At 42.0% G+C, this 24,573-nt stretch overlaps 1 protein-coding gene across 2 annotated transcripts in view; it reads left to right on the top strand.

Annotated features, from left to right (window-relative positions):
• Positions 1-1,574: 1,574 nt before the first annotated feature.
• kdrl (kinase insert domain receptor like) overlaps positions 1,575-24,573 on the top strand; it is a 41,764-nt gene continuing 18,765 nt past the window's right edge. The window contains exons 1-16 of one of the 2 annotated variants that reach the window (XM_034598200.1): positions 1,575-2,114; positions 8,631-8,715; positions 9,689-9,906; positions 11,604-11,728; positions 13,352-13,511; positions 13,613-13,749; positions 13,841-14,012; positions 14,104-14,230; positions 15,049-15,218; positions 16,507-16,663; positions 18,501-18,615; positions 21,131-21,239; positions 22,341-22,625; positions 22,833-22,979; positions 23,158-23,286; positions 24,310-24,416. In XM_034598200.1, coding sequence (XP_034454091.1) covers positions 2,054-2,114; positions 8,631-8,715; positions 9,689-9,906; positions 11,604-11,728; positions 13,352-13,511; positions 13,613-13,749; positions 13,841-14,012; positions 14,104-14,230; positions 15,049-15,218; positions 16,507-16,663; positions 18,501-18,615; positions 21,131-21,239; positions 22,341-22,625; positions 22,833-22,979; positions 23,158-23,286; positions 24,310-24,416 — 2,304 coding nt within the window. In that variant the 5' untranslated portion in view covers positions 1,575-2,053. Of the gene's footprint in view, positions 2,115-8,627; positions 8,716-9,688; positions 9,907-11,603; positions 11,729-13,351; positions 13,512-13,612; positions 13,750-13,840; positions 14,013-14,103; positions 14,231-15,048; positions 15,219-16,506; positions 16,664-18,500; positions 18,616-21,130; positions 21,240-22,340; positions 22,626-22,832; positions 22,980-23,157; positions 23,287-24,309; positions 24,417-24,573 lie in introns of both variants that reach the window. The other variant, XM_034598199.1, reaches the window with a different exon arrangement.

Here is a 24,573-nt window from a genome sequence, read left to right as displayed (position 1 = left end):
CTGTGCTTTTCCTGCCACAGTGATGGATGAGTGTTGCTCATCACATTTCACTGCTGTTGGGCCCTATCCACCAGCGCTCCAGATCCAGTCCCCCAAAAAATGGTGGCCTTCCAGTCCTGACGTGGGCGGAAAAAGGTGAGGACAGGATGTTCTTATTTACGATCCCTTGCCACGATGACCCAGAGCAGCAAAGTGATTGTTGTGCTGATAAAAGAAAACAGTCTGCAGCACATCCACACACCGCAGGGTTCCGCTGCACAAAAGAGGATTATTTACATTGATATAAAAAGCAGTGTATCCTGTTTCTGAAGTTAAAAATAAATCCAGCAAATATTTATTCTAAACACTTGGGCTGATTGATTCAGTCGGATATCATGATGGTTATTTACTTTAGTCTTTTTTCCTTTCGTGACAAGATAACTGCTGTGACCTTTAACCTCAGTTACGTGTTAGAATGATTTGATCAAAGCAAACAAACACGTGTAACAAAATGTAGGTTAATAATCTACTTTATAATTTAGTTTCAGTTTGTCATTCAGACACATTATACCATACTCTGCCCTCAGGGCACTTAGGTCTTAACTCCTTTCAGTCCCCTGCTGCTAAGCTCTGGATCAGTCTCCCTTCTCACATTAGTTTGTGTTCTACCATTCATGATTTCAAATCAAATTTGAAACACTTAAATTTGCTTTTAATTCAGCCTGAGTTTGTCATATGATTCTGTGAATGTGTCTTTTTATCTTATTTACTTTTATTGTGTCTTTTATTGCATCTTTCTCTCGCACAGTTTTTACTTTCATTTTTTCCATAGTTGTATTTGGAAACAAGAAACGATCATCTTATTGGCTTCATACTTGGCATGTGTATTGTTAAGTAAGTGCAGTATGATTTGGACACGTGATAGGTTCAATATTAATACACTTTCAATAAACAGGTGACCAACGCTCTGTATAGTTGGGACTCATCAACATAGGGGACGTTTTCGATCACGACAACAGCAACTGATTCTCCAGTTCTTGGTTCTGTGTACAGAGTCGAGCTTCACTGAACTTTGAATGAACAGGTGAACTGCTCTTTGTGCAGCAGCGGTGGCTCAGCTTCAGGGTTCTGCAGACTGAGCCCGCCAGCCACTCGCTGTGGTTCAATTACTGCAGGTCACTGTTCCAGTCTCAGAAAGAAAGCTGCCACCAGCATTCGAGTCAGAACAAACAATCCATTCCAAACAGGCAGGTTTAGAAATGGGACAACACCAGTATAAATCTGACTTGATTTGACATATTCATTCACCACAGATCAGGTGAGGCTGATATCCACCAGATCAGCTGTGTATCAGTCATTAACACAATTTTTTTCTATGCCTTCTCAATGAAGTGATCTCTTATTCGATATTTCCATATTTAATGGTAACATCACTGTACTGTTTTAGTGGTCAGCCCTCATCTGACACACAGTGCTGCAGAATCATTATTTCTCATGAGCTGATCTCCTCCTCGCCTGAAGAAGGGAGTTTGTCCTCCCCAAAAAGTGACGTTGCATCCTTCCTCTGTGTCTCCATAAAACGTGCCTCGCGCCGTGGACTGTAAGCGCTGCTGCACGCAGGCGAAACGCAGGAAAACTGTCCAAGGCGCGCACGTCTGATTGATCCCAGCTTCATTTGGGAACTGACAATTCCTCTCATCCAACTTGTGTTCTTCAAGCTCGCTTCATTTTCACTCTGCTAACATTTTGTGTTATTGTGGAGCACCTGCCCGGAGCTCAGGCGGCACAGCCGGCTCCTCACTGCGGCTCCGGGAGTTGGACGAGCCAGCTGCGCCGGAGAGCTCCCCCGCGAAACGCGTGATGGGACACGGGAGGATCGCTGCCGCTGTGTGCACGTACACCTGAGGACCCTGTGGATCTAAATACATTTTCTGAGAGGGAAATAAGACACTAAGATTTCCTCGCTTTTTAAGAAGAAACTTTCATCAGTCAGTCGGAGTTGTGTGCCTCCTCCAGCGACTCCTTTACTTTATTCAGACGCACGGTTTGGGGGATTTTGGTTAAAGTTGGAACGATGGTCTCATCCGACTGCTTCAAACTGGTCGTTTTCATCATCTGCTCATCACTCTCAAATGGTAAGAAGTCATTCATGCTTATACAGATGAGTTACTTACGCTTGGCAGAGTTTTGTGCATGAAAGAGCAGAATTTTAACATCATAAAGACTCATTGGATTCACTGAATGTCTGAATGCACACATCTTTTTGTTTGCATTTGATATAGTCAATAATACTTAGGCTACAGAGAATAGATTATTTTTATCATTAGTAATAGCAAAAATAATAATGGAAATTGTAATCCGCCGTTTCTTGATCTTAATTTTTATATTTTGTATGACAGCATATGACAGAAGAAAATTAAATTTGCTTCTTTAAGGAAAATTGTATGTGAACATTTTGGACCTGCAGCTCTCACTTAAGCCACTAGAGGTAGTCTGGTCCTATTGTAATTTTGTCATCATTAACAAGTTAATAAAATGTGCCTCTGGCAGGTAATTGAAACACACTTTTTATTCAAATATATGACTAATTGATTATTGATGACATTTTTTCATTACTTTTCTTAGACATTCTGAAGATATGCAAACAAGCCCTTTGCTCTAATATTGTGGAAAAATGTTTATTCCAGCAATTGTTATCTGTGGGTGAGCAGGATTAAACATTTTGGGAGGAGAATGCATGTTTTTGTTCTGGCAGCTCAAACAGCCCCATTGTCTCAGTGTCACTCCAAAAACAAGATGGTGTTTAAAAGGTGGATGTTCCTCCAACCCGGGCCAGGTCTGATGTGCCACTGACATGCACAGTGAAGCCTTCCTCATCATCTCCAGATAAACAGCCCATCCAAACAAAGGAAATACTGTTCACACACACACACTCATACACACGTTCAGCCCGTGAAGCTTTGTCTACGATGTTTTTAAGTAGATTTCCTTCACTGTCCACACACAAAGCGTGGGAAAGACACAAGGAGGAAGCGGACGCAGGGGCAAGAGGCAGCCTGGAATTGTTCTTGCGAGTAAAGGTCAAGGAAATGTGACACGCTACCTGAGCAAAGACTTCTTCCCTGAGCTCCTTCTGCTTATATCGAGCAATGTCAAGCTCTATCCACAAGACAATGGCAGAGAGGAAAGGAGTGTATTGTTTCTGCAGAGCAGCTACAGACTGGTAGAGCCATTAGTGATTGATGGGGCATCAGGCTGTCTCTGTTTATGCTGAAGTGTGCAACAGGTATAATCTGGTTAATATGACTCAAAGCTGCATGCTAAGCACTGGAACTGAGATTCGTGTTGCATCTTGTCGATGGCACAACAGTCTCATAATTATAATAAAGTTGATATCAGAATTACAGGGGAATATTTTCACTGACATTCTCAGTCTTTGTCTTGCCTTGTCTTCAAAAATATCAGACCTCTGATAATTTGTCAATTTTTAACTTGCAGCTCTTCCTGATTCAAAATTGAATAGAGACTTATTGTGTTGCTTTATGACACCAAATTAAAGGATGTGTAACAGAGCATGCAGAGTCCCTCAGGCTGAGGGACTCTTCATGCTTGCATTGCAGGTTTATTTCAATAGTCTGTGTAATGGTTAATGACTAAGCCTTCCACATATCACCAGGAATATGATACTCTAATAATGATTCATTGAACTGTAAACAATGCTAGTTTAATTAAAATGATTTAATCTGTTGTACAAGTGAATTTATGAGGCAGAACTGAAGGAATATGTTCCGAGTATAGAGTAACACACAGTAGCTTTTGTTCGTGGTTGTTACGGGCAACTGACAAACCCTGGAAATAATTATTATTATGGGGCTAAGTCTCCTCATGGTTGAGTTCCTCTGTCTCATCCTACAACATTGTATCAATCAGTGATTCTTCACTCTATTGAGGACAGGGTTTCTTTAGAATCCGTCGTTCTAGCAGAGGGAGTTTGTGCGGTGTCTAATTTGTTTTGGAGTCAGACTATCTTTCCTGCTCTGATACTTGAGATGAAGTGGAAAATGGGAATGATGAGGGGTCAGCCAAGTGCAGTTGGGACTCATTGCTCACTGGCAGTACGTCTAGATCCATGCAGCACAGGAAAAACACACATGCACACACGCAAGAATACACATGCACGCTCCTCAATTGGAAGTCTCCGCAACAGAGCAAAAAAAAAGGTTGCTCCCTCACAATGGGATATTGAACGTTACAAATTGCTTTGTGTAGCTGTTCTTATAGGATGATTGCAGCACCTGGTCCATACTTGGCATATCCAGCCTGAGCTAGCAATATATTTTCTTTGAATCCTGCATGAGATTTCAATTTTAAGGAGCTTCTGTCTGCCGACTACTCATAATCACACATGATGGAAGGTGAATCCTCTGGGTTTAACATTGAGAACTCTCATGCTGAAGATTCCTGTTTGTAGGCTCCCACTCAACTTTATGTAACCTGCAGTGGCCACCCATCTTGGCCAGATGTTCCTGTATTTTTACTTTTTTTTTTTAAGAGGAGTCTGGAGCATTTTGCCTCTAAATCTCCAAAGGCTAATATATGGCTAATTAAAAAGGCACTCGCCCTAACTGTTGTCTTAACCTTGTGCTTGGCAAAGTGGAGGGGTTTCAGCGGGGCTCTGTGTGGCAGGATATGCCAGCACATGAAGCACAGCTCGAGCAGCGGCAGTTACGCCTTACTTAGGCAGGTGATTTCATGCCTTGTTGTTTTTTGTGGATTTGTCTCTTTGTTTGTCTTGTAATTTTCACCCTAAAGGCAACATACCATTACCTGTCACTGGCATTGAGAGTTACCACACCATGAAACCATTGCAGCCTTTGAATATAGTTGTGTTAAGAAGACGTCTCCTGAATGACCCTCTCTTGTGATGCCGATGTTTCATTGGAGGTCATTGAAGTAAACTTTAATTTAAAGTAATTGTCTCTCAGAAGGATAATGCAAAAAACTACAGGATTTATTTTTACTTTCTTAACATCTTAAGATAGGGCATATTTTTTGACAATTTTAGAAATTGCTTTAGCAATAATGCAGAGATCTTTTATGAAAATCAGGCAAAGTTCTAACACCTTTTAACAGGTGAAATTTGGTGCAGATTTAAGCAGTTTTTATGTAGATGGTATATGAGTCTGATCTCAATACATCTGGTGATAAAGTAGCCAAGCAGCCTTGTCGGGGGTATGCGCTCTTTGAGTACTCAAGTTTTAGGAAAACGTTGATATTCCCAACAGTCTCATCTTTGCCCTCTGTCATTACGCCTTTTTATCTCCTGCATTACAAGACATGGTTGCTTTGCCTGTGTGGCTTCTAGACGTTGACAGTAAGATTTAAATTAGTGCCCATGTTGCCTGGACTTAACACTGAGTCTCAAGGCTAAGTGACTTGACCACAACACTGTTAACATTCATAGTAAATCGTTTTGCCTAATTATTTGTAATTTATCATCATTAGACTATCTGCAGCCTCAGCAGATGACTTGTTATACTTTCGCACAGGGCAGAAATCTTATCTCGCAAATGTTTAACTCCTGTTGCCATGGTTTCAGTGCAGTGAAGATGACTCACCACCAGTGACCCTGCACTCTTTTATCAAACAATCACTTTCCTCTCCACACTTTATGTATTGACTGAAATGGCAAGGTTAAACACGAGAATCATAATGCTGTATTGTTTCTTTTACCTTGAAAGCACCAAAAAAAGAAACTCACTCTCCCAATCACTCAAGACAGCTGCATTGTATAATGACAGGATGGGAAAAACGAGGACATGAGGTGTATTCTTTGCAAAATAGAAGGGAATTCATCACATTATTCCGAGCATTCAACGCGCTGTAACACGGAGTTTCCCATTCAACTCAGTGACAGTGCAGTCGTCTCTCACAGTAGTGGTCTTTATTATGCAATATCAAACATGAGCCATGTGGCAGCATGTTGCAACAGGCTGGTAACATCTTGCCAACAGTTACACCAACTCACAATTACCCTTTCTTTTGCCTCAGTTTGTCCTTCAGCTCAGTAATGTTGTTTTGAACTCGGCAGTAGTGCAAAACAAAGGGCTGCAAATCAGTCCAGAATAATCCAAAAAATCAATTAGAAATATCATAGCACTCTTAATCTTTTTTCTTACCATATCATCATCATGTATTTATCTCACCAAAGCTGTGCTCTGAATATCTGCCCCCATGTTACATCACCATACACCAAATTCAAACAACATAATGAGGGTTGATGAAAGATAAGCAGGGTCAACAGTTTCAGTTGCATTGCAGAAATTCATCTTTGATTAATTGCAAAACTGTTTTTGTCGTTTGGCTGTTCTTTTAGACTAAATATTTAAATAGCATTTTCTGAGCCACAAACATTTCAGTAAAAAGTGTAGCGTAACTCCTGGAACTCCAATGCTGCTGGAGTTTTTAGTCTTTATTTCCTGGCTGCTTGTGAACCTTCAGCGCCACAAAAGTATTTCCATATACTACGACCTGCCGTCCTGTGCCCCTTCCCTTCATCAGTGGCAAGTGAGAATAAGGACATGCAAAAGTGATGCTGGTCTAATCTTAGTTACCTTGGCCGTGTGTCAATGATCAGATTAATGTTATCTCACTGGCTCCCCTCATCAGTCGACTGAGAAACTGAACCAGACTCACTCGGCCTTCTCTCTCTCCCCCTCACTGTGTTTGTTCCATGCTTGTCCTCTTTTTAATGGCTCTTAATGAGAACCAGCTTCAGGCCCCTTTGAACCAACACAATAAGCACAATTTCTGTCATTTTTCAGGGGATCTGCTGGAGGAATGCGGCACACAGCTGTTGCAGGGGGTTAGGGGTGTCGGGAGGGATGCTTGCTGAGGTCAGCGTTGGGCAGACACTGGAGCAAGTGGAAGTTTTGAGACGTTTGGGTGTAAAGAGACAGCCGTGGGATGTTTTTTTTCTTCCTCTTTTAGCTGGGGGCCCTGTGGACTTATCCATCTGCAGTGAATTACTGAGAAGAATAGAAGAAAAATTGGCCCGTTTTAGGAGATGAGCTCCCTGTCAATTCAAGGTCAGGATGATGTTTTGGGATGTTTACTTGTTCGAGCAGACACCAGCATTTGTATCGGCACATAAGTCAAAGAAACAAAACGTTAAACATGCATTTTTGCCATTTATATTCAACTATAGTCCCAGGGGTCAAATTGTATTTGAGTCATTATTTACCTAATTTTCAGCAATGCAGTTACATGAAGTAACTGTCAGTTCTGAGATTTAAAAAAAGATAATTATTTAGACTTCAGAAAGGCAACAACAGATTTTGGATAGTTTTTAATCTGTGATTGTTTATTTGGATCAGGAGCCTCAGTTGTTCTTGATTTAATATACAGCAATGCTTATATGTAATATAAGGCACGTGGAATCACAACATGAAAGTGTGTGAGCCACAGCCCTTCCCCGCTGCATAACCTTGGACGATAAAACAATGATGTTATAATACTTTGTGAGGAAGTCAATATTGAGTGCCACTGCCAACACTGGCAATGTCAGCTCATTCTTAGCACAACAGCTGTTCTGAATAATAGACAAATACTCTTTGTGTGTGTTTTTCTCTCTCTCTCTCTCTCTCTCTCTCTCTCTCTGTGCATGTGTGTGTGTGTTTTCCTCACTCTCTCTTTTTTTGTGCGTGTCTTTTGTGCCTTTTGAATGCAGGTGTACTCATGTATGTGCGTGGGTTTCCATGTGCGTGTGCATGCACGCCATGAGGGCCTGGCACCACGCTGTTGTGTAACCTCATTGTCTTTCTTGATTCCGTGCTTACAAGTAAAGGTTTCCCCGTAGGCTGTAGTATTTGGCGCATTGACTCAATACATTTGTTTTGTGACCACAGTGACAAGTTGTTCAGGGATGCCAGTGAAAAGAAGGAAATCACACATGGGACGTGACACCCCCCTGGAGAACAGGGAGAATCCCAGTGTTTCCTATGTTGAATTCTGTTAGAGGGACCTCTCAACACATAGAGCTGGCTGCACACCAAATTGAGGCCACCTTTAAATCAAACATCTCCTCTTAATTTCCCCCTGATAATTTTATAATAGCATTCAGAGTGCAAGGTCAATGGTAAATGAAAAAAACTAAAACACAAAGGAGAGGAAGGGAGCAGCCTCTAAAGGAGGTTGAACAGTTGATATATAGGAAACGCGTGCAATGGTAATCATCATGGTTTCGGTGAATCTGACTGTTTTGACCTTTCTGGTAAAGTGGCGCCGCTGCTCCCCATTTTTCCCCCTTCCTCCCTCTATTCTTCTTTCTTTCTTTCTTTCTTTCTGCTCATCCCAGGACACTCACTGTTCGTTCAGCAACCTGCTCACTCAGCACCGGAAACACCCCCATTGCTCTCACAGCAGACAGTCACTTGCATAAGAGGCAGGAGCAGATCAGCACAAAGTGAATCCACATTTCAGTGCTAAAGTGATTCATGGGAATTTCCAACAATGTTTTCCATTCTCTTGTTAATTGCGATTGTGGTGACAAACAACGGTGTAAAGAGAGAGATGCTGTAAATGTGCAGATTTGTTTAACCAAAGTGCTGCGTTTGTCTGTTTGTGTCTGTTTGTGTGTGTACATTTTACAGGGCATTTGGAGCATTCCCCTAAGATTCTTCCCTCTGAGAATCCCCTCATCCTTCATAATGAGGATTCATTGAACCTCATATGCAGGTATGTAACGTGCATAACCAAATACAACATATTAATACAATCAATAAAGCCGGCAGTGAATAATGAAAATCAATGATTTATCTGACAAAGGTAAGTATCTTGTCATGAAGAAATTAGCGACAAATGGCTCCAGCTTTTGTTGCCCTTTCCTGGTCACTTAGGATGAGTTGGTCTCTTTTCCTGAACTGTCACTCCAGCCATAAAGTTTAGACCCTGGTCTCATTACATGTAAGAATGGCCAGGGGGGAAATTAAACGGGATATGCCTGGGTCTCAGGGCAGTGGCCGACTACGAAGAAAATGGGACAATCCTTGGCAATGGTCCACATTTAACAGTCCTTTAGAGGCGGTGGGACCCAAGTGTTTATTTTATTTGAATTTAGAGAGTCTTGCATCATGTTGTAGGACCGCAAGGAATGCTTAGGAGCTGTCTATCTAATGTAATGATTCCCTACAAGGCTATGCGCTAAGATGCCTGGTCCATGCAAGACTGTCTTGACGATTTTCGCCAGATAAGAGCAGGAGGTTGCTTAACCCAAAATTCTGCAGGCAAAGGCAGTGGTATGCAAAACATGTTTGATGTTCCTCTGGGATCTCTTTAATGAGAGATTTAAAATAGATGCTGCGTGGAAAGAATGTGTCAACCGAGCACGTCATTCAGGAGAAACACGTTCCCATGTGAAAGCGCAAGTTATCGGATGAATCGAGATTACTGAAAATAAACTGAAAATGAACATAAAGCCAAAAAGTCCCCAGGGGAGAAGCAGCTGCTGCCACCCTGAACTTAAGATCTTGAAAGGTCATTACTAGCTTTCCCTCAGAATAGATCCAGTTTACACAGTGTTTGTTTACAGAGAGCAGATCAACAGTAATATAAAGCTAATGTGTCAAGTTCAACATATTTAACTGTACATTTTTCACCATCTTTCATCAAACCTTATGCTGAAATATTGTCTCTCTGTTTCCTTTGTTAGAGGTCATGGCTTGCTGCACTGGACACTTGGCGATCCCTGGCGATCCATTTCATTAGAGGGGGTGCAGACGGAGCCGTGTGATCCTAGACATCACTCTCATTCACACTGCAGCAATCTGACAGTTACACGTTTGATCGCCAATGACACGGGGAAGTACAGCTGTAAATACTCCAAAGATGGTGCAGACCACGTCACCTCAACCTACGTCTATGTCAAAGGTGAGACCTGCAAAGTGCAAGTGACCAGCTCAGCCTTTATCAAGTAGTTTCAGTGCATCAGTAAGAACAAAAAAGAGAGAAACCCGTGCTCTCTTTGTTACATTTATGGCACCTTATTTATCCCACCCAGACCTGTGAATGTAAATGATTTTCCAGAGAAAAACTGTTGTTTAGAAATACAAAGAACTGGTCTATAAACTGTTGCACCGATTAGCGTTCTTCTTTTTGAACTGAATTGTTTTTCTTCGATCCATGATTTAACTGTGTTTGTTTTCCTGAAAGTCATGTTAGAGTCCTGATTTGAAAAAAAGGGTTTTTTCACAGGGTGATACACATCTACTGACGCCAGTGGGAATAGTGCCAGTGCTATAGTGTTGAAATGAGCTTTCAAACAGCAGCACTTAATTGACAGAATATAATGGTCAATGAGCAACCTGAGATTTTCTGCAAGATACCAAAGCTGGGAAACCTCCACTTCTGCAAGAAAAAAAGGAAGCAAGAACAGAGGAGAAAATGAAAGAAATAAAAAAAAATAAGGGGAATAAAGTTTAACAGAAAGAAAAAGGGAAAGAAAGTTAGAATAAGTTTGTATTTTAATTATAAAACTGAACACACTGTGTATGACTACATTGAATTCAGGATGCTGACTAACTCAGGCTGAAGTGTCACAGTTGCTCTTCTCAAAGAGAGGAAGTGGTTTCTTTGGTATGATTGGTTTCTTCTGGAGGTGGAAGGGTGAAGCATGATTGCACAGGAAGCCCTGGTCATTGACTGCGATTTCCTGCTCCTGCTACTGTTTTCCTATAAGTCTCCCCTAAAACGTCCGTTTACAGTTGCACTATTATCACCACTGCCAAGAAAGTTGTGTTTTCACCCCTGTTTCTTTGCTTTTTGTTTACTTGGTGGAGTGAATAAAATCACCTTAAAGGGACAATATCCACTTTTATTTCCTAACTTTTATTTAACTCTTTCAGGAAATAATTTATGAATCATGTTGTAAAAATCATGAATATGTCGATTTTTGAGTCGTTGGTGGAGGTATGAGCTCTAATGAGAACCATTCACGTACTAATGGAGATGGTGCGAAGCAACATAGGGAGACCAGGTCAGCCTCAGTTGAGATAAGCATGAAATATCCAAAGGGTGTAAAATAGTTGTAGACAATAAGTACCAAAGTAAATCTGGCTGCTCTGTGAACGTGGTTCCCACTTCGCCTGACTACCAGGCAGCCTGATGCGCCGGTGTTTAGTCTAACACTATCTTTTCAAAGCCCCTCAGCTGTTTATTAGATCATTTTCCAAACTTTCTATTCAAATAATAGTTCCTTTATCACACCATTACTGCTTGACCTCACACCAATCACAGACTATTTGTGTAGCCAAGAAGTTCCCACAGGCGTTTTGCGATGGCTGGCTGCCCAGTAGGAACTCATTGCTATAGTTTGATTGCTCTATCTGTGCCCTGCTCCCTTATCCAGCTGAATGAAGTGATTTATTTATATGATCTCTGTGTTAGATGACATTGCCTGATTTGGTTGCACTTCTCTGGCATTGGGTGTTTTTTTCGCTCTCCCATAACAACACTTGTAACTAGTTATCCTAGGGGATAAAATATACATCTGCTTTGAAATGCAATTTCTGTTTGACCTGTATTTTAAATCTTACTGATTTTTTTGGGGGGGGGGGTTTGTTCCTCAGATTCTGAGAAACCTTTTGTGCTAAATCATCCTTCACCTTACATGCTGGGAATCTACAGGCATGAGAAGAGCCTCATTGTGCCATGCAGGACGTCCTCTCCTGATGCTGTTGTAACACTTACAGGGGTAAGACCTCACAATCATTACACACCTTCTGTGCAAATGTTGATGTATTTTTCTGTATGTATTAGGGTTGAGACCAGTATTTTATGTTTTGCATTTCATTTGCTGTTAGGCTCTTGTTCCAAATACTGAAAGCCATAGTTACAAAAATTCCAGTAGCCTTTCCAAGAGGACCTTTTCGTCAGCGTCCTCTACGAGGTTCGCTGCTCTTTTTCATCCTCAGACTAATTTCTTCCAGTCCGTTGCGTGTTAGAAACGTCATCAACATGCACACTCCCTCACTGTGAATTTTCCTGCTGTATTCTCACATGGGCTCACTCCGACTTTTTGTGGTCATTTTACTTGGGGACTGGCAGGAAACGTTCCGAAAAATGTCAGAAGCAACACACTCGAACATTTTTGCATTCTCACATGCAGCCCCTCCGATGAATATCTGGAAAATGTCGTGAGTTCGTTGGATGTCTAAAAACATCTTAAGATGTCTCACTCTGTGGGAGTTAAAAAAAATTGAATAAAGCAGCTAAATGTTTTCTACACTGCATGCTAATGTTCATTTTTTCTAATAGAGTAAAACTCTGCATTTGTTTCTTAGACATGATTGAACATGGACCTTAAGGTAAATGACACTGCACGTCATGGGATTGCTTCAAGATCAGGATTGCTCCATAAGATTGTTATTAATAGGTTATCCTTTCTTGTTGTCTTCTGAAAAAAGTGTTTCCACTCTGTGCATAAGGCGTCTCACTGGTTCACACACCCCTTGTGTATTAAATCACGTTAGCACAGAAACAAACTGGGGACAGTGGCTCGTCTGAGGGAAGCTCAGGGGCGACGAAGGGAGTCATCCTGTCTACTTCCTGTAAGAGCAGGAAGGTGTTCCAAGAGTGTTTTTCTCAGAATAGACTCTAGACTAAATTTAGTCACTCTTCTCTTACAAACATCAGGAAATGCAGAAGCAAAACAGTACAGACTGTGTCAAGTCACAGGAAACATCAGGTAAATTATGAGGATTAGTACATTTGATCCCAGATTTAAGTGGGAGATGTCGGCAGAAGAGTGCTCTCTTAGCGACTGCACGACACACCTCTGCAGGACGTAAGAACCTGATTGTGGTCAATAAAAGCAACAGGCATGTTGAAAAAGTTGCCATAACAGCCACAAATGTGTGTCGTGTTTGTCATATGTGTCACAGTGCCTACTGTGGACAAACACATCTCACTCAGATGGAAGAGATAGTGGTCGAGTGACCTTCCTGCCATTCGAGACTCAATGGCACTCCTACTTCCTGCTCCCTATCCTTCCTTCCCTTCCCTTACTTCTTGCAGTCCGACTTCTGGCATAAGAACAAACAGCAGAAAGCACGTACATCCTCTTCCGAGCCTGCAATGTTTTGTGCTCCATTGCATCCATGATTGCAGAGGTTACACTCCACAAAACAATGAGACTAATTAGACCTTCACTCTCGCAGATGTCTGTGCCCAGCTGAGCCCAGCAGAGCATGAGTTACATGTTAAATCAAGTTGAGTGCATTACATTTCGCTCTGTCTGCCTCAGTGAATATCACGAGGGTCACCAAGTATCTGTGGGTTCTGACAAAACGTCTCTGCTTTCTTGTCTTGATTGCAGGAACGACCATTATCAGAGAAGATTGTTAAGGAGATGGTTTGGGATCCAAAGGTGGGATTCAAGATTCCCTACGGTCCCTACACTATGTACAACTCACTCACCTGTCACACCGTGGTTAACGGTAGTGAGTTCCAATCAATGTACTATCCCAAAAGACTGAGTGAGTTTTATCTTTCTGTTTAAACCTGCTCAGTGAAAAATTAAGACCATTGCTGATGAAGACGCGTCTCTGTTTCACACTCTTCTCTTGTCTTTTTTCAGCTCTGGTTTTTAATAATGTAAAAATCACCCCAGAGCGTGTCAGACTCTTGGTTGGAGACACCCTCATCCTCAACTGCACGGGTGAGACCACCTATAATGGAAGAATCAACTTTACGTGGGATTTCCCAAAGAAGAGAGTAAGTTGAGGATTTACTGTTAATAGTGTGTAAAAAAAAGAACCATCACAGATTGTAGCAATGGCATTTATGGTGCTTGCTTTGTCTTCAGGAAAATCGACATTATACGAATAAATCCAAGGTCAACCCTGCTTCAGTCCTTGTGATGAGCAGTGCTTTAGTGTTGCCAAACATCACCATGGAGGATAAAGGGGTGTACCGCTGCAAAGCTGAGCTTGAAGGCAGCAAACCAAAGAATGTCACAGCAAAACTCCTCATCTATGGTGAGCATACTTTGCATGGATTAACAATGTGATAATGTATTGAAAAGTGGGTGTATATATATAAATATCACTCTGGTTTTCTTTGTTACAGAGCATCCGTTCCTCAACGTCTCCCACAAGCACGAGCGGCCAAGTACAGTGACCGTCAAAGAAGGTAGAAGGAAGCATGTGCTTGAACCCAAGGTCAACGCCCTGCCCCCACCAGACCTGATAGCATGGTGAGTAATAGTTCACAAAAAATGTGTGGCAGCACCTCCACTATGAAACACTATAAGAAGATGGTGAGGTGGTGTCTGATTTTAGATATATTGGAATAATTCTAGATTCGAATCTGTCATTCGAAAAACATGAAAAAGTGGCCAGTCCCATCAAATTGAAACTGATTAACTTAAGTCACATAAGACCATACTTGATGAATCCAAACCTGTTTATACATGATGTATATAACATTGTAAAAACAATTTAAGACCCTACAAACATTTGACTCTCGGGCCAACAGCTATCATCGCAATACAGTAAGAAATGAAAATGTATTTAATTTTGATAGGTGTAAACATTTTGTTGATGCTTGCCTCATCTTTAAGGTTTTATATGAGCCTACACCTCCCACACTGAGTCAGTTTATAACGCTGAATTCTAAAAGTGCCAGGGTCTTCTCAGTCAGAGCCTCCCACTACTGGAACACTCTAGAGTACTAATAACCTAACTTTTAGGTACAGTATTAACTTGAGATATGGCTTCAAGCAAACCAAACCTGCAATAATGTGTAATCATTCCACCTCATCTCTGACATTATGGTCTCTCACAGTGTTTATGTAACTTGCGCTTGCCTTGCTTGCCCATATATTTAATGTGTATTGTTTTTATCTGTACACTTAAACTATGATACATTATTTTATTCTCGTTTTTGAGGAAAACTGCAGCTCGTTTACAGCCTTTTCTTATGATTAGTAAGAATTATGCAGTGCCTAATAAATAAAAATAATATTATTGTTCATGCACAATAAAAATAACTTTCTGTGGTTCCAATTTTCAGGTATAAGGATGGGGTCCTTATCAAGAAGAATTCCACCTGTTACAAGATGTCTGGCTACAACTTATTCATCACGGATGTGGAGCAGAAGCATGCTGGGGTCTTCACCATAAGCCTTGGCAGCCAATCAAAGGGCTTGTACAAGAATCTGAGCTACACTCTGGTAGTCGAGGGTAAGCTGTCGCCATAAACCTGATAATGACTCTGCATCCTGAGGAAATGAAGCAGTGCCTCGGCTTTGGACTGTGGCGGCCCCGGCGCTGTGGCTGCTTTCGGTCCAGTGCGCTGGACGGCAGGTAGCAGCTCTAGTATGAGAGGAATTTGAGGGCTTGTTGATTCCAGGGCTGGATTGACGTAGCCGGGGCAGCTGTTGTTGATTATTGGGGCTCTTTTGAAGGGGCTTTTCGCTGTGTGTAAATGGCCTGGGCTCTATTCTGCTTACAGACTCCAGCCGTTCAGACCTCCCCAGTCCCCAACATTTATTTGCATCCTCACTATGTGTATATACAGTGCAGCTCGTGTAAGCAACATGTTCTGGACCGTGCATATATAACGAAACAAGGACTGAGCATGTAATTCAATGATGACTTTGCAAAGAGTGCTTATAACTGTCAACACAAGGTTATATATGATTTAGCATGAGAACAGTGTATATCAGTTACTTGAGTCTTACCCAGGGGGGGCAGAGTTCTTTTCATTGCATTCTTTAAACATTGTCAAGCCATCCCGATAGCGTGCCAAAAAATTTAAAAAATCTGCCTCCTTCTGGCTTGATTTGCTGGAAGGGAAGAGGCTTTGCTGGTATCAATTAGGGAGCTATTTTAAACTCTGTTCATCAGTTGTTTAGAGCTGTCACAGTGCTACAGATTATGATTGTGTTCAATGTGATGAGTGTGTGTGTGATCGGATGCAGATTTTTGTGGTCTGCCAAGCGATGTCACTGCATGTAGATTGACGGTTTTGCCTGTTCGGAACAGTGACAATGGCCGTGTGATGTGTGCTACCTCCAGAGGTGGGACGAGGATCTTTGCCTGTTACTAATTACGACGCACATGGTTGATACCCTGACCTGGGCACGGGCCACGGTGCGGTCGTGCTTTGACCTACAGCCCCTGTGCTAGCCAATCATCCTGTCATTCTTCTCGTACACAGTGTCTAAAGCACAACTGGTGTCAGTGGCACATTTTCATGGTTATCCATCATGACTGCCATCCCTCATTATAAAGACATTATAAGATTCCACAGTGGGCTGGGTTGGGTTGGGATGGCAGATGGAGGATCTAACCTGCTCTCTATCTCTCTCTCGTCCTCTCTCCCTCTCTCCGTGTGTGTGTGTGTGTGTGTGTGTGTGTGTGTGTGTGTGTGTGTGTGTCCGTGTCCGTGTGTGTGTGTGTGTGTCCGTGTGTGTGTGTGTCCGTGTGTGTGTGTGTGTGTGTGTTTCAATGCACTTCTCTCTCACAGTGAAGCCAACAATTTCAGAGGCGGAGATTGCCACTGTGGACGCTCAGCCTTACATGCTTGGCAAAAAGCATCAGCTAACCTGCACTGCTTATGGGTTGCCCCTGCCAACCATCACGTGGCTCTGGCAGCCATGTCGCTCGGATCCTACGCTTACAAAGTGAGTCACCATCTCGTTATGTTCCAAGCAGAGAAATGCTTACTCTGGATTTCATGCATTCATGGTCTGTTAACTTTCTTCAATCATGAACATTTTTTACCGTATCAGAGGCAAAACGTTCCTAATTTTAAACACAATGTCATTGTAAAGATGTTTTATAGGCAGAGAACTTTGTTTTATGGAATCTTTGTCCAAAATTCTTGTCATGCTTGAAAAATGTTAACATGTAGCAGAACCATATCAGTCATGAATACCCAACTTAAAATACATTCAAATCAATTACATGCCACTAAAAGACTAAAAGATTTGATTTACGTTGCACTTTACTCCTAAAGTCCACTGCTTATTGAATATATGCATGTTCGTCCACATGTCAGGCTTAAGAGCAACATTAAACAATGCAAATGTCTCTACTGTTGTAAATATGAAGTTCTGTGTTTTACTGCAAATGTAATGTTTGTGCACAAATCCCACGTCCATGTAAGAGGGCAAAAACTTACAACCACAGTACTGGAGTTGTATTTACAAACACACAGACAATCAAGCATTACAGACTTAACAGCAGATGTAGTAAGTGCATCATCCAGAGCCACCCTTCCAGCCCAGGGATCCCACTATAAAGCAGATCAAGATTGACCGAATTGACTTGAGCCCAGAATATGACAAATTAATCAAAGAAACGCGGCCCCTGAGAGCTGCCCTCTCGTCTGTGGTCAGCGGTTCTGTGGGCTGAAGTGGAAACATGGGGGGAATATATTAATCTCAGATTCCCCTAGCTGCTACAAAGCCGTACATGACTGAGTGTATGATTGACCGTGTATGAATACCGGACTGGTGGTGAACCCACAAACGTAGATGAACGTTCCCTGAGACCCTGGCTCGTCATTGACAGAGGGAGACCTGCAAGTTGTAAGATGAGGGAAACAATGGGCCATTACCCTTGGGTTATCAGGCTTCAAAGCCATTAACAAAAACAACACTGTGGGCTGAAAGAGACTAAATTATGTTTAGACAGTGTTAAACCACCAGTGTCTCCATTATTTGATGAAATAAATAATCTCAAAAACCCTCTTGTACTTGGCAGATTAGTGATAATTACAAGCAGAGTGTTACTTGGGTCAAAGCGACTCTTCTTGTCGGCCTAAAGATAATCAGGACTGGCACTAGGAACAGTGGCTGGGCAGTGGCAGCCAGTTAATGAGACAGAGGAACCGCCACAGCCTGGTGGGAGGCCAATTGTGCAAAATGTTTGTTTTATACAGCCCTGACCCGCCAAAGTACCTGTCGCTGTAAATCAAACATGTCGCCCTTCAAGATCATATCTTATCTAAATCTTTGGGAGCTTGATGAGGTGAGGGAAGCTCACAGTGTTGGATGTGGCATAGGGCTGATAGTATAGGAAGCAGAAGCATGGGGGTGTCTTTATCACCAGGTTAAGAAGTTATCAGCTCTCTCCCTTGTTGATCACCAAGGTCTTACGATCAACCTTATCTCCTCTAGCCAGAATGTTGGGGGGGTGTTCCTGTACGAGGTGACGCATAGCACAACCCTTCCTGTCGCTGTTGCTGTTTCCTCCTCTGCCTCTCCTCTCATCAGGCTGATTGTTCCCCACCGCGGGCGGTGAAGGGTTTGGGGGTGGGGGGTCAAATCCTTTCTCTAGGTTTTATAACCCAGACAAACTGGTCTAGACCTGGACTCTACCCAAATCAATCTCTTTCTTTCCTAGTGTTACACCCGGTTCCCAATTAAAACAACATGAAAGTCTCTTTTTTTCACTTGCATTGTTCAAAGTCTAACACTTGTCCAATACATGTATTGTGTGTTTTCTCTCCTGCAGTTGCATTTCTTACACTGAACCAATCCCGGTCAGCACTGATAACAGGGGAAATTACTCGCACAACTGGATTAAGAGCATAAGCGCCAAGCCTGAACTGGTTAAAGGAAAAAACAAGGTATGTGGTTTGACTTACTGTGTAGTGTTTCCACTCACTATTTAAATGGCGGATACACTAATAGGATACTTTTCTCACTGTGAAATGTGGTTAACAAATAGCTGTGACCAAATAAACAGTATTTACTTGAGAACAATCAAGACGTGATGAAGCTGTGTAGAGATCCACAAAACATCCAAGAGCAATATCAGATTCAAGCAGAAATCTCCCAAGACCAGAGCTTGAAAGTCAGATTCAACATCTGAAATCCATAAATCCTCACAATTTTCCTCCTACTGGCAGTGATGCTGTTCTTCCCTTCACTGAAAATGATTTGTATTGTCTGCATTAGTTTTTTGACTTATGTAACTGTGACCAAAACCCACGAGAAGGCCCTCTGTTTCAGTTTTGTTTTTCATTGCTGCACATTAAATAAGACTTGATTAGTTCTTGGAATAAAACCAAGAAAATACAGGAAATCATGTAAATGATGAAGTACATCTTAAAAGGAAGACGATATATTGATTAATATTGTGCATGTGCAACATAAATTAAGGAGGTAAAGGCCTTTCTATAAGCAAGATCTCTTAAGGAGCATTCTTGCCACTCCGGCTCTCTCATAACTAAAAGATACACTTCAGTAGTGTCCTCCTACTGAAGTGAAACACACGAAGAAGACCTGTAGATTAAACAGCTGCAGCTTCGTTCTTGGCCGCCGACACATTGTTTTGTTGTGACATCAGTTAATCTTTTCTGTTGACTCTAGACTTGAGCTTTATAAACAGTTCAGAGGCTATGTGGCTTCAAGCATGCATGTGCCAAAGGATGAGAATAAACCTGTCTAGAATCTATGTTGTGCATTGCAGTGAAGATGAGTCATCTCAGCAAATATAACATGTACTTATTGGGATTATATAAATAAGATATGATGACAAAAACAGTCTATGCCAGCAGATAGAAATAATTCATTTTACACTATAAATTCAAGAAGATTCATTAAGTAAATTTACATTTGTGCTCAGTATTGAGGCATCATAGTTAAACCTAGCAGTCAGTCAGTTTTTCTTAGAGGACAGCAAACACATAATGCCATGCAAGCATAAACATGCAATCCATGCATCTGTACTTGGGAGGCTGTTTACTAAAACTGAAACATATGAAGAGCAGACCTGCACTATCTTGCAAAAGTCAGTCCATAGGATTAGTTAAATAAACCCATTATAGCAGGCTGGCTCAAATTAGGGCTTAAATTCATTGGCATACAACTGGAGAGGAATCAGTGATGATCTAAACCTAAACAGTATTTCAGGTGAACAACTAGACAATTTATCAATTCTTCTATGACAACTATTTGCTTAACAATTAAGTGTAAATAGGCTTTTAGGCATCAGTTCTAATATGTCTCTGAAGTAAGCAGGGAGGCAGCACTTGTTTTCAAGTACCCGTGGCCAAACGCTGTTGCTTTTATGTGGGTTAGGGACTAAGGGTCAATGATAACAAGCAGAAGTTTAAAAGAATAGGGATTTGTTGGAGGTGAATTCCATCTCTGTCACATCACATAAATCGTGTTGGCCTGTGAATTAGAACGTAGCCGGGAACGGGGCCTCTGAGTGGCTCCCCCAGAAGACCCGGTAGAGAGGGAGACCGGCCCGGGGTCATAATATAAGGAAAACACATGGGGAAGACCTGGGCACAGAGGTCACAGTGCTTCTGGTCAGGTCACCTCTCAGGACGTGTGCAACCATTAAGTGGCTGTTTATGAGCTAAGGGTTACATTGTGGGAGTAATAGCAGAAACATAATACCATAAGACCACTCCGTCAGTGTTTTGACAAATGTCATAACAGCATGATTTGGACAATATGATATACTTTTAAAACTCGTGTTTTTACTGCTTGTTTGTGTTCTAAACACCATAAATACATGGACGCTGAAGCTGTTTCATGGCCTACGTCTGTGTGTGTCAGAGTCAACACCAATGGTCCCAACATACAAATCCAGGAAGTTTTTGGCCTACATACACCCAGACAATACACCCACATCATTCATTCTCTTTGATGTAGCTCACCCCCCCCCAAAAAAAACAGATGTCAGTACGAACACTAAACAGAAGCCCCATGCAATCTGGCCCTCACCCAAGTTTCACTTATTATTTCGTCTATTTAAGCCATTAAAATTTTGTACTAGCATGATGAGAAAATTGAGTGTGGCATTAGAAGTGCTTTCCAGGAAATGGACATACAGCCGCGGCACTAGATCTATAGAGCAGGTCTGAGGGAAACTCAGTGGGTTTTAAAACTCCAGATGTACCCTTTCATTAATGTGACGCACTGGAGGGTAAAAAACAGACGAGGCTCAGTGCAGACTCTTACTCGCCTTCATTAACAGCAACCCACTAGTCTGATAGGAGCTGACAACCCGAGGATAAATCACAGTAAAGTCACATTTGAGAAAACTGTGATATGAAGCACTTATTTGTCATAATATGTTAATTTCTTTTGAATAATCAGTAATAATTGCCATATTGATCCAATTAGACGTTGGGTGTGCTGGTGATTGGAGAGGCGAGCGTGTCAGGAAAGTACTCCTGTGTGGCCCGGAATGAGGATGGCTTCAGCACCCTGACGATCCCCTTTTATGTGTATGGTAAGTGGGTCACCATAACCCGACAGCACAAGCATCAACATTTAAATATTTGCAGTCGAATGTGCATGCAGACATACTTAACTGAGTTTATTGTAATTGCAAACCGCAATATACAGTGCACTGGATTCTTTCAGATGATCTACACAAGCGGTGCACGCTGTAATGAATTGCAAGTCCAGGGAAGGAATGTGCAGATTGTATTGTGCAATAAAGAGACCAGAGGGGGGCATTAATTGAAACCATCTTCCACTGTAGCTGAATAGCTTCAGGGCGGAAGAGAGGCAAACATGTCCTGAGCCATATGGAGTGCTATAACGGCACGCGTTTAAAAACAGCTATGAATAACTGCATTCCTGCTGCAGGGTCCTTCCTCTTTCTCTCTGGGACTTTTGCTAGGAAATTCTACTTTGTATGTGCGTCTGTGCTTTACCAAATGTTCCCAAAAATCCATATCCATTGAGACAGTTATGTAATAAGACTGGGGATTAGGTGTCACTTTGCACTGTTCACTTTGCAACTGAATTAATCATATTTCCTTAAAAGTGGAGTGAAGAGTACAGTATTGATTTTGGACTCGGGTGAATGTAGGTGAAAGTATATCTGAGGAGATGCCAGGTACCAAAGGTTTATCTCGAGTGAGATAGAATTCCGAAGAGGAGTCGTTGTCTCTTCCAGAAGTGAGGAAAACTGAGAATGATAGAACGCCGCAAAAAAAAAAGAATAACAGCTGTCTTCTCTTACTGAACACAGAATGCTTTCCAGCAATCTGAATAAACAAGCACAGTCTGGTTCCCCTGGGGCCCAGACTCAGCCTCTCTCCAATTGGATGAGTGCAGGAGCACCATCAGTGACACTGTCGACCGGCAACGTGCTTCCAATTAACAGTGACGAAACAGGAAATAACTGCAAATTTGACATTCCTGGCCTTGTGACGAGCAGCTTTGTATCTCAAAAATAGGATGTCCAGCCAGCAACATGTTCCAGGACATTGCTATTTATTCATAATTAGTAACTCTCATTGACCCCATTTGATCATTGCACTTATTGAAAAGTACAAGAGTAAACAACGTTGTAACCCTAATTTTCTACGTGTCTCACTAGATAACTCCGAGGAAGTTACCACTGAGCCTCGGAAAGCCATCGAAGGCGATGACGTCACTCTGACCTGTCGGGCAGCTCGCTATCTTTACACAGATCTGCGGTGGTTGGACTCCAAGAATCAAACAGTCACTGCCAATGTATCCAGTCTCCGGCTCAGCCGCTACTCCATTTCCCTTGCTGTCCATCTACATAATGTGTCCAAAAACAGCACTGCAGGGTACCAGTGCCAGGCATACAAGCTGCACGAGAGGGTTGAGCTGAAGAACGCTGCCCTTATTGTGGATGGTAAGTCAGAGAAGGATGTGTAAAGCTGATTGTATTGTATATATCTATCTATCTATCATCAATAATAAGCTTATGCTAAATAGATACAAATTATCATTGTGTGAAAACTGGGCATGCTACTGACTACTTGATGAGTCATTGTCAAAGCTAGACAGTAAAAGATCAACAGCGTCTCCAATGGAAATGTTTTTTTTTCTTTCTGTGCAGCGAGAAAACGCCCCTGGCTGAGTCAAAATCTGACGAATCAGGATGTGAACAGTAGCAGCACCCTGATGCTGGCTTGCTACGCCCTGGGAGTTCCTCGACCCTACATCATGTGGTACAAAAATGGTGTTCCAGTGGAAGATGGCCCAGGTAACATGAGATTAGTTCTGTTCATTGTGCTAATTTTATTCAATATAAACAGAACACAAAGGTTGTTCATTTTCAACTTCAACAAGCTCAAGTGTCTGAATTAAATAACGTTTCACCTGATTGATCACCACAGTGACAGCAGTTGGCACCAGTTTGACTGAGAGTCTGTATGTTGCAGGTATATCACTGGGAGAAGACGGAGTCCTGACCATCGAAAGGGTGAAGAAAGACGATGAGGGTCTGTACGAGTGTGTAGCCAGTAATGACGAGGGTGTCGCGAAAACAAGTGCAGTCGTTACCGTGCTCGGTAAGTCCCCCTCTGATCATAACTACCTCGCCATCAAAAGAGATTAACACTCCCACCTGCTGCAGTTACTGGCTTCTCAGTGTGAAGCGGTGTGTGCTCATGTCCAATCAAAACATCTTCTCACAGAGACAAATAGCTCAGAGTCGACTTCAGTATGAAAAATGGACCCTGACAGAAAATCTGTAGCTGCCAGGAATGCCAAGTGAATTCCTTCTTGAGTTTTATGATCAAGGCTCTGGCTGAGGGTCCTTGCCTCGAGGACATGACCTCTGTGAAGTGTTAAGAGGTCCACTAATGAGTGCAAAGAGATTGACTGCTACAACAGCCAAGGGACTGGAAACACACAGGAGATAAACAGTGCAGAAGGCCTGTCTCTCAAAGTGTGTGTGCCTGTCTATCTTCAACATGTAAAATGAACTACACGTCGACATGTGAAGCTGAATGTAACTGAGATACCATGCAACCAGTTTTGTGCCGGTCTATGCACTTTTGTGCAGATGCTTATTAAGCTGAACTTTTGTCTAGATGCTTATTGAAATCATTCCATCCTCACCACAAGCCTATTCCAACAACAAGCTGTATGCAGGTTCTGCTTCGGCTGATTTGTTATGGATTGCATGAAATAAGAGCTGGGAAAACTTTTTGGGAGATTCAAGGGATATGAGCTTTCAGATCGTTGACATGGATGGCTGGAAAAGTAGTGTTGGGAAGAAAACCCTATGGGAAAAAAGTCGGGCATTCATGTCCCAAACAAACCAGAAGTAAACAGCGGAGTGTGTTTCCACTTCCATCTTGTATACAATCTCTCAGAGAAAATTTATGAAGAGACAAATAAACCAAAGAATGATGTGGTATAAAATTCTTGGCATCTTCAGTGAATAACCAGGCTCTCAATTTGTTCAGTTGTAACTGTCTGTTTTCTTTTGATCACAAAACGGCACAAACCACTGTTGATATAATAGTACTCAGTGTTTTTTCTTTCCAAAAAGATCTGATAGTTGACGACAGTTCTTCTCTTTCCAGGGGATGAAGGGAAGGCAAACGTTGAGGTAATAATTCTGGTGTGTACGGGAGCCGCAGCCACCTTCCTCTGGCTCATGCTTATCCTCTTCATCCGCAAGCTGAGAAAGGTGAGGCCTTAGGTCATCTGCCTTTTTCACAGATCCACAAGAGATGAGCTTCTTGTCTTGTTTTTGATGCCAAATAAGTCGCCTCCAGTGACTTTATGCAAGCGACTGACTCAGTGTTTCTTGTGAAATACAGTTTAATGAAAGGACAAATTTAGCA

The sequence above is a fragment of the Hippoglossus hippoglossus genome, chromosome 10 (assembly GCF_009819705.1).
Source record: "Hippoglossus hippoglossus isolate fHipHip1 chromosome 10, fHipHip1.pri, whole genome shotgun sequence".
Taxonomy (NCBI): domain Eukaryota; kingdom Metazoa; phylum Chordata; class Actinopteri; order Pleuronectiformes; family Pleuronectidae; genus Hippoglossus; species Hippoglossus hippoglossus.
The sequence above is the reverse complement of the archived record's forward strand: the minus strand, read 5'-3'. Positions and strand labels throughout refer to the sequence as shown.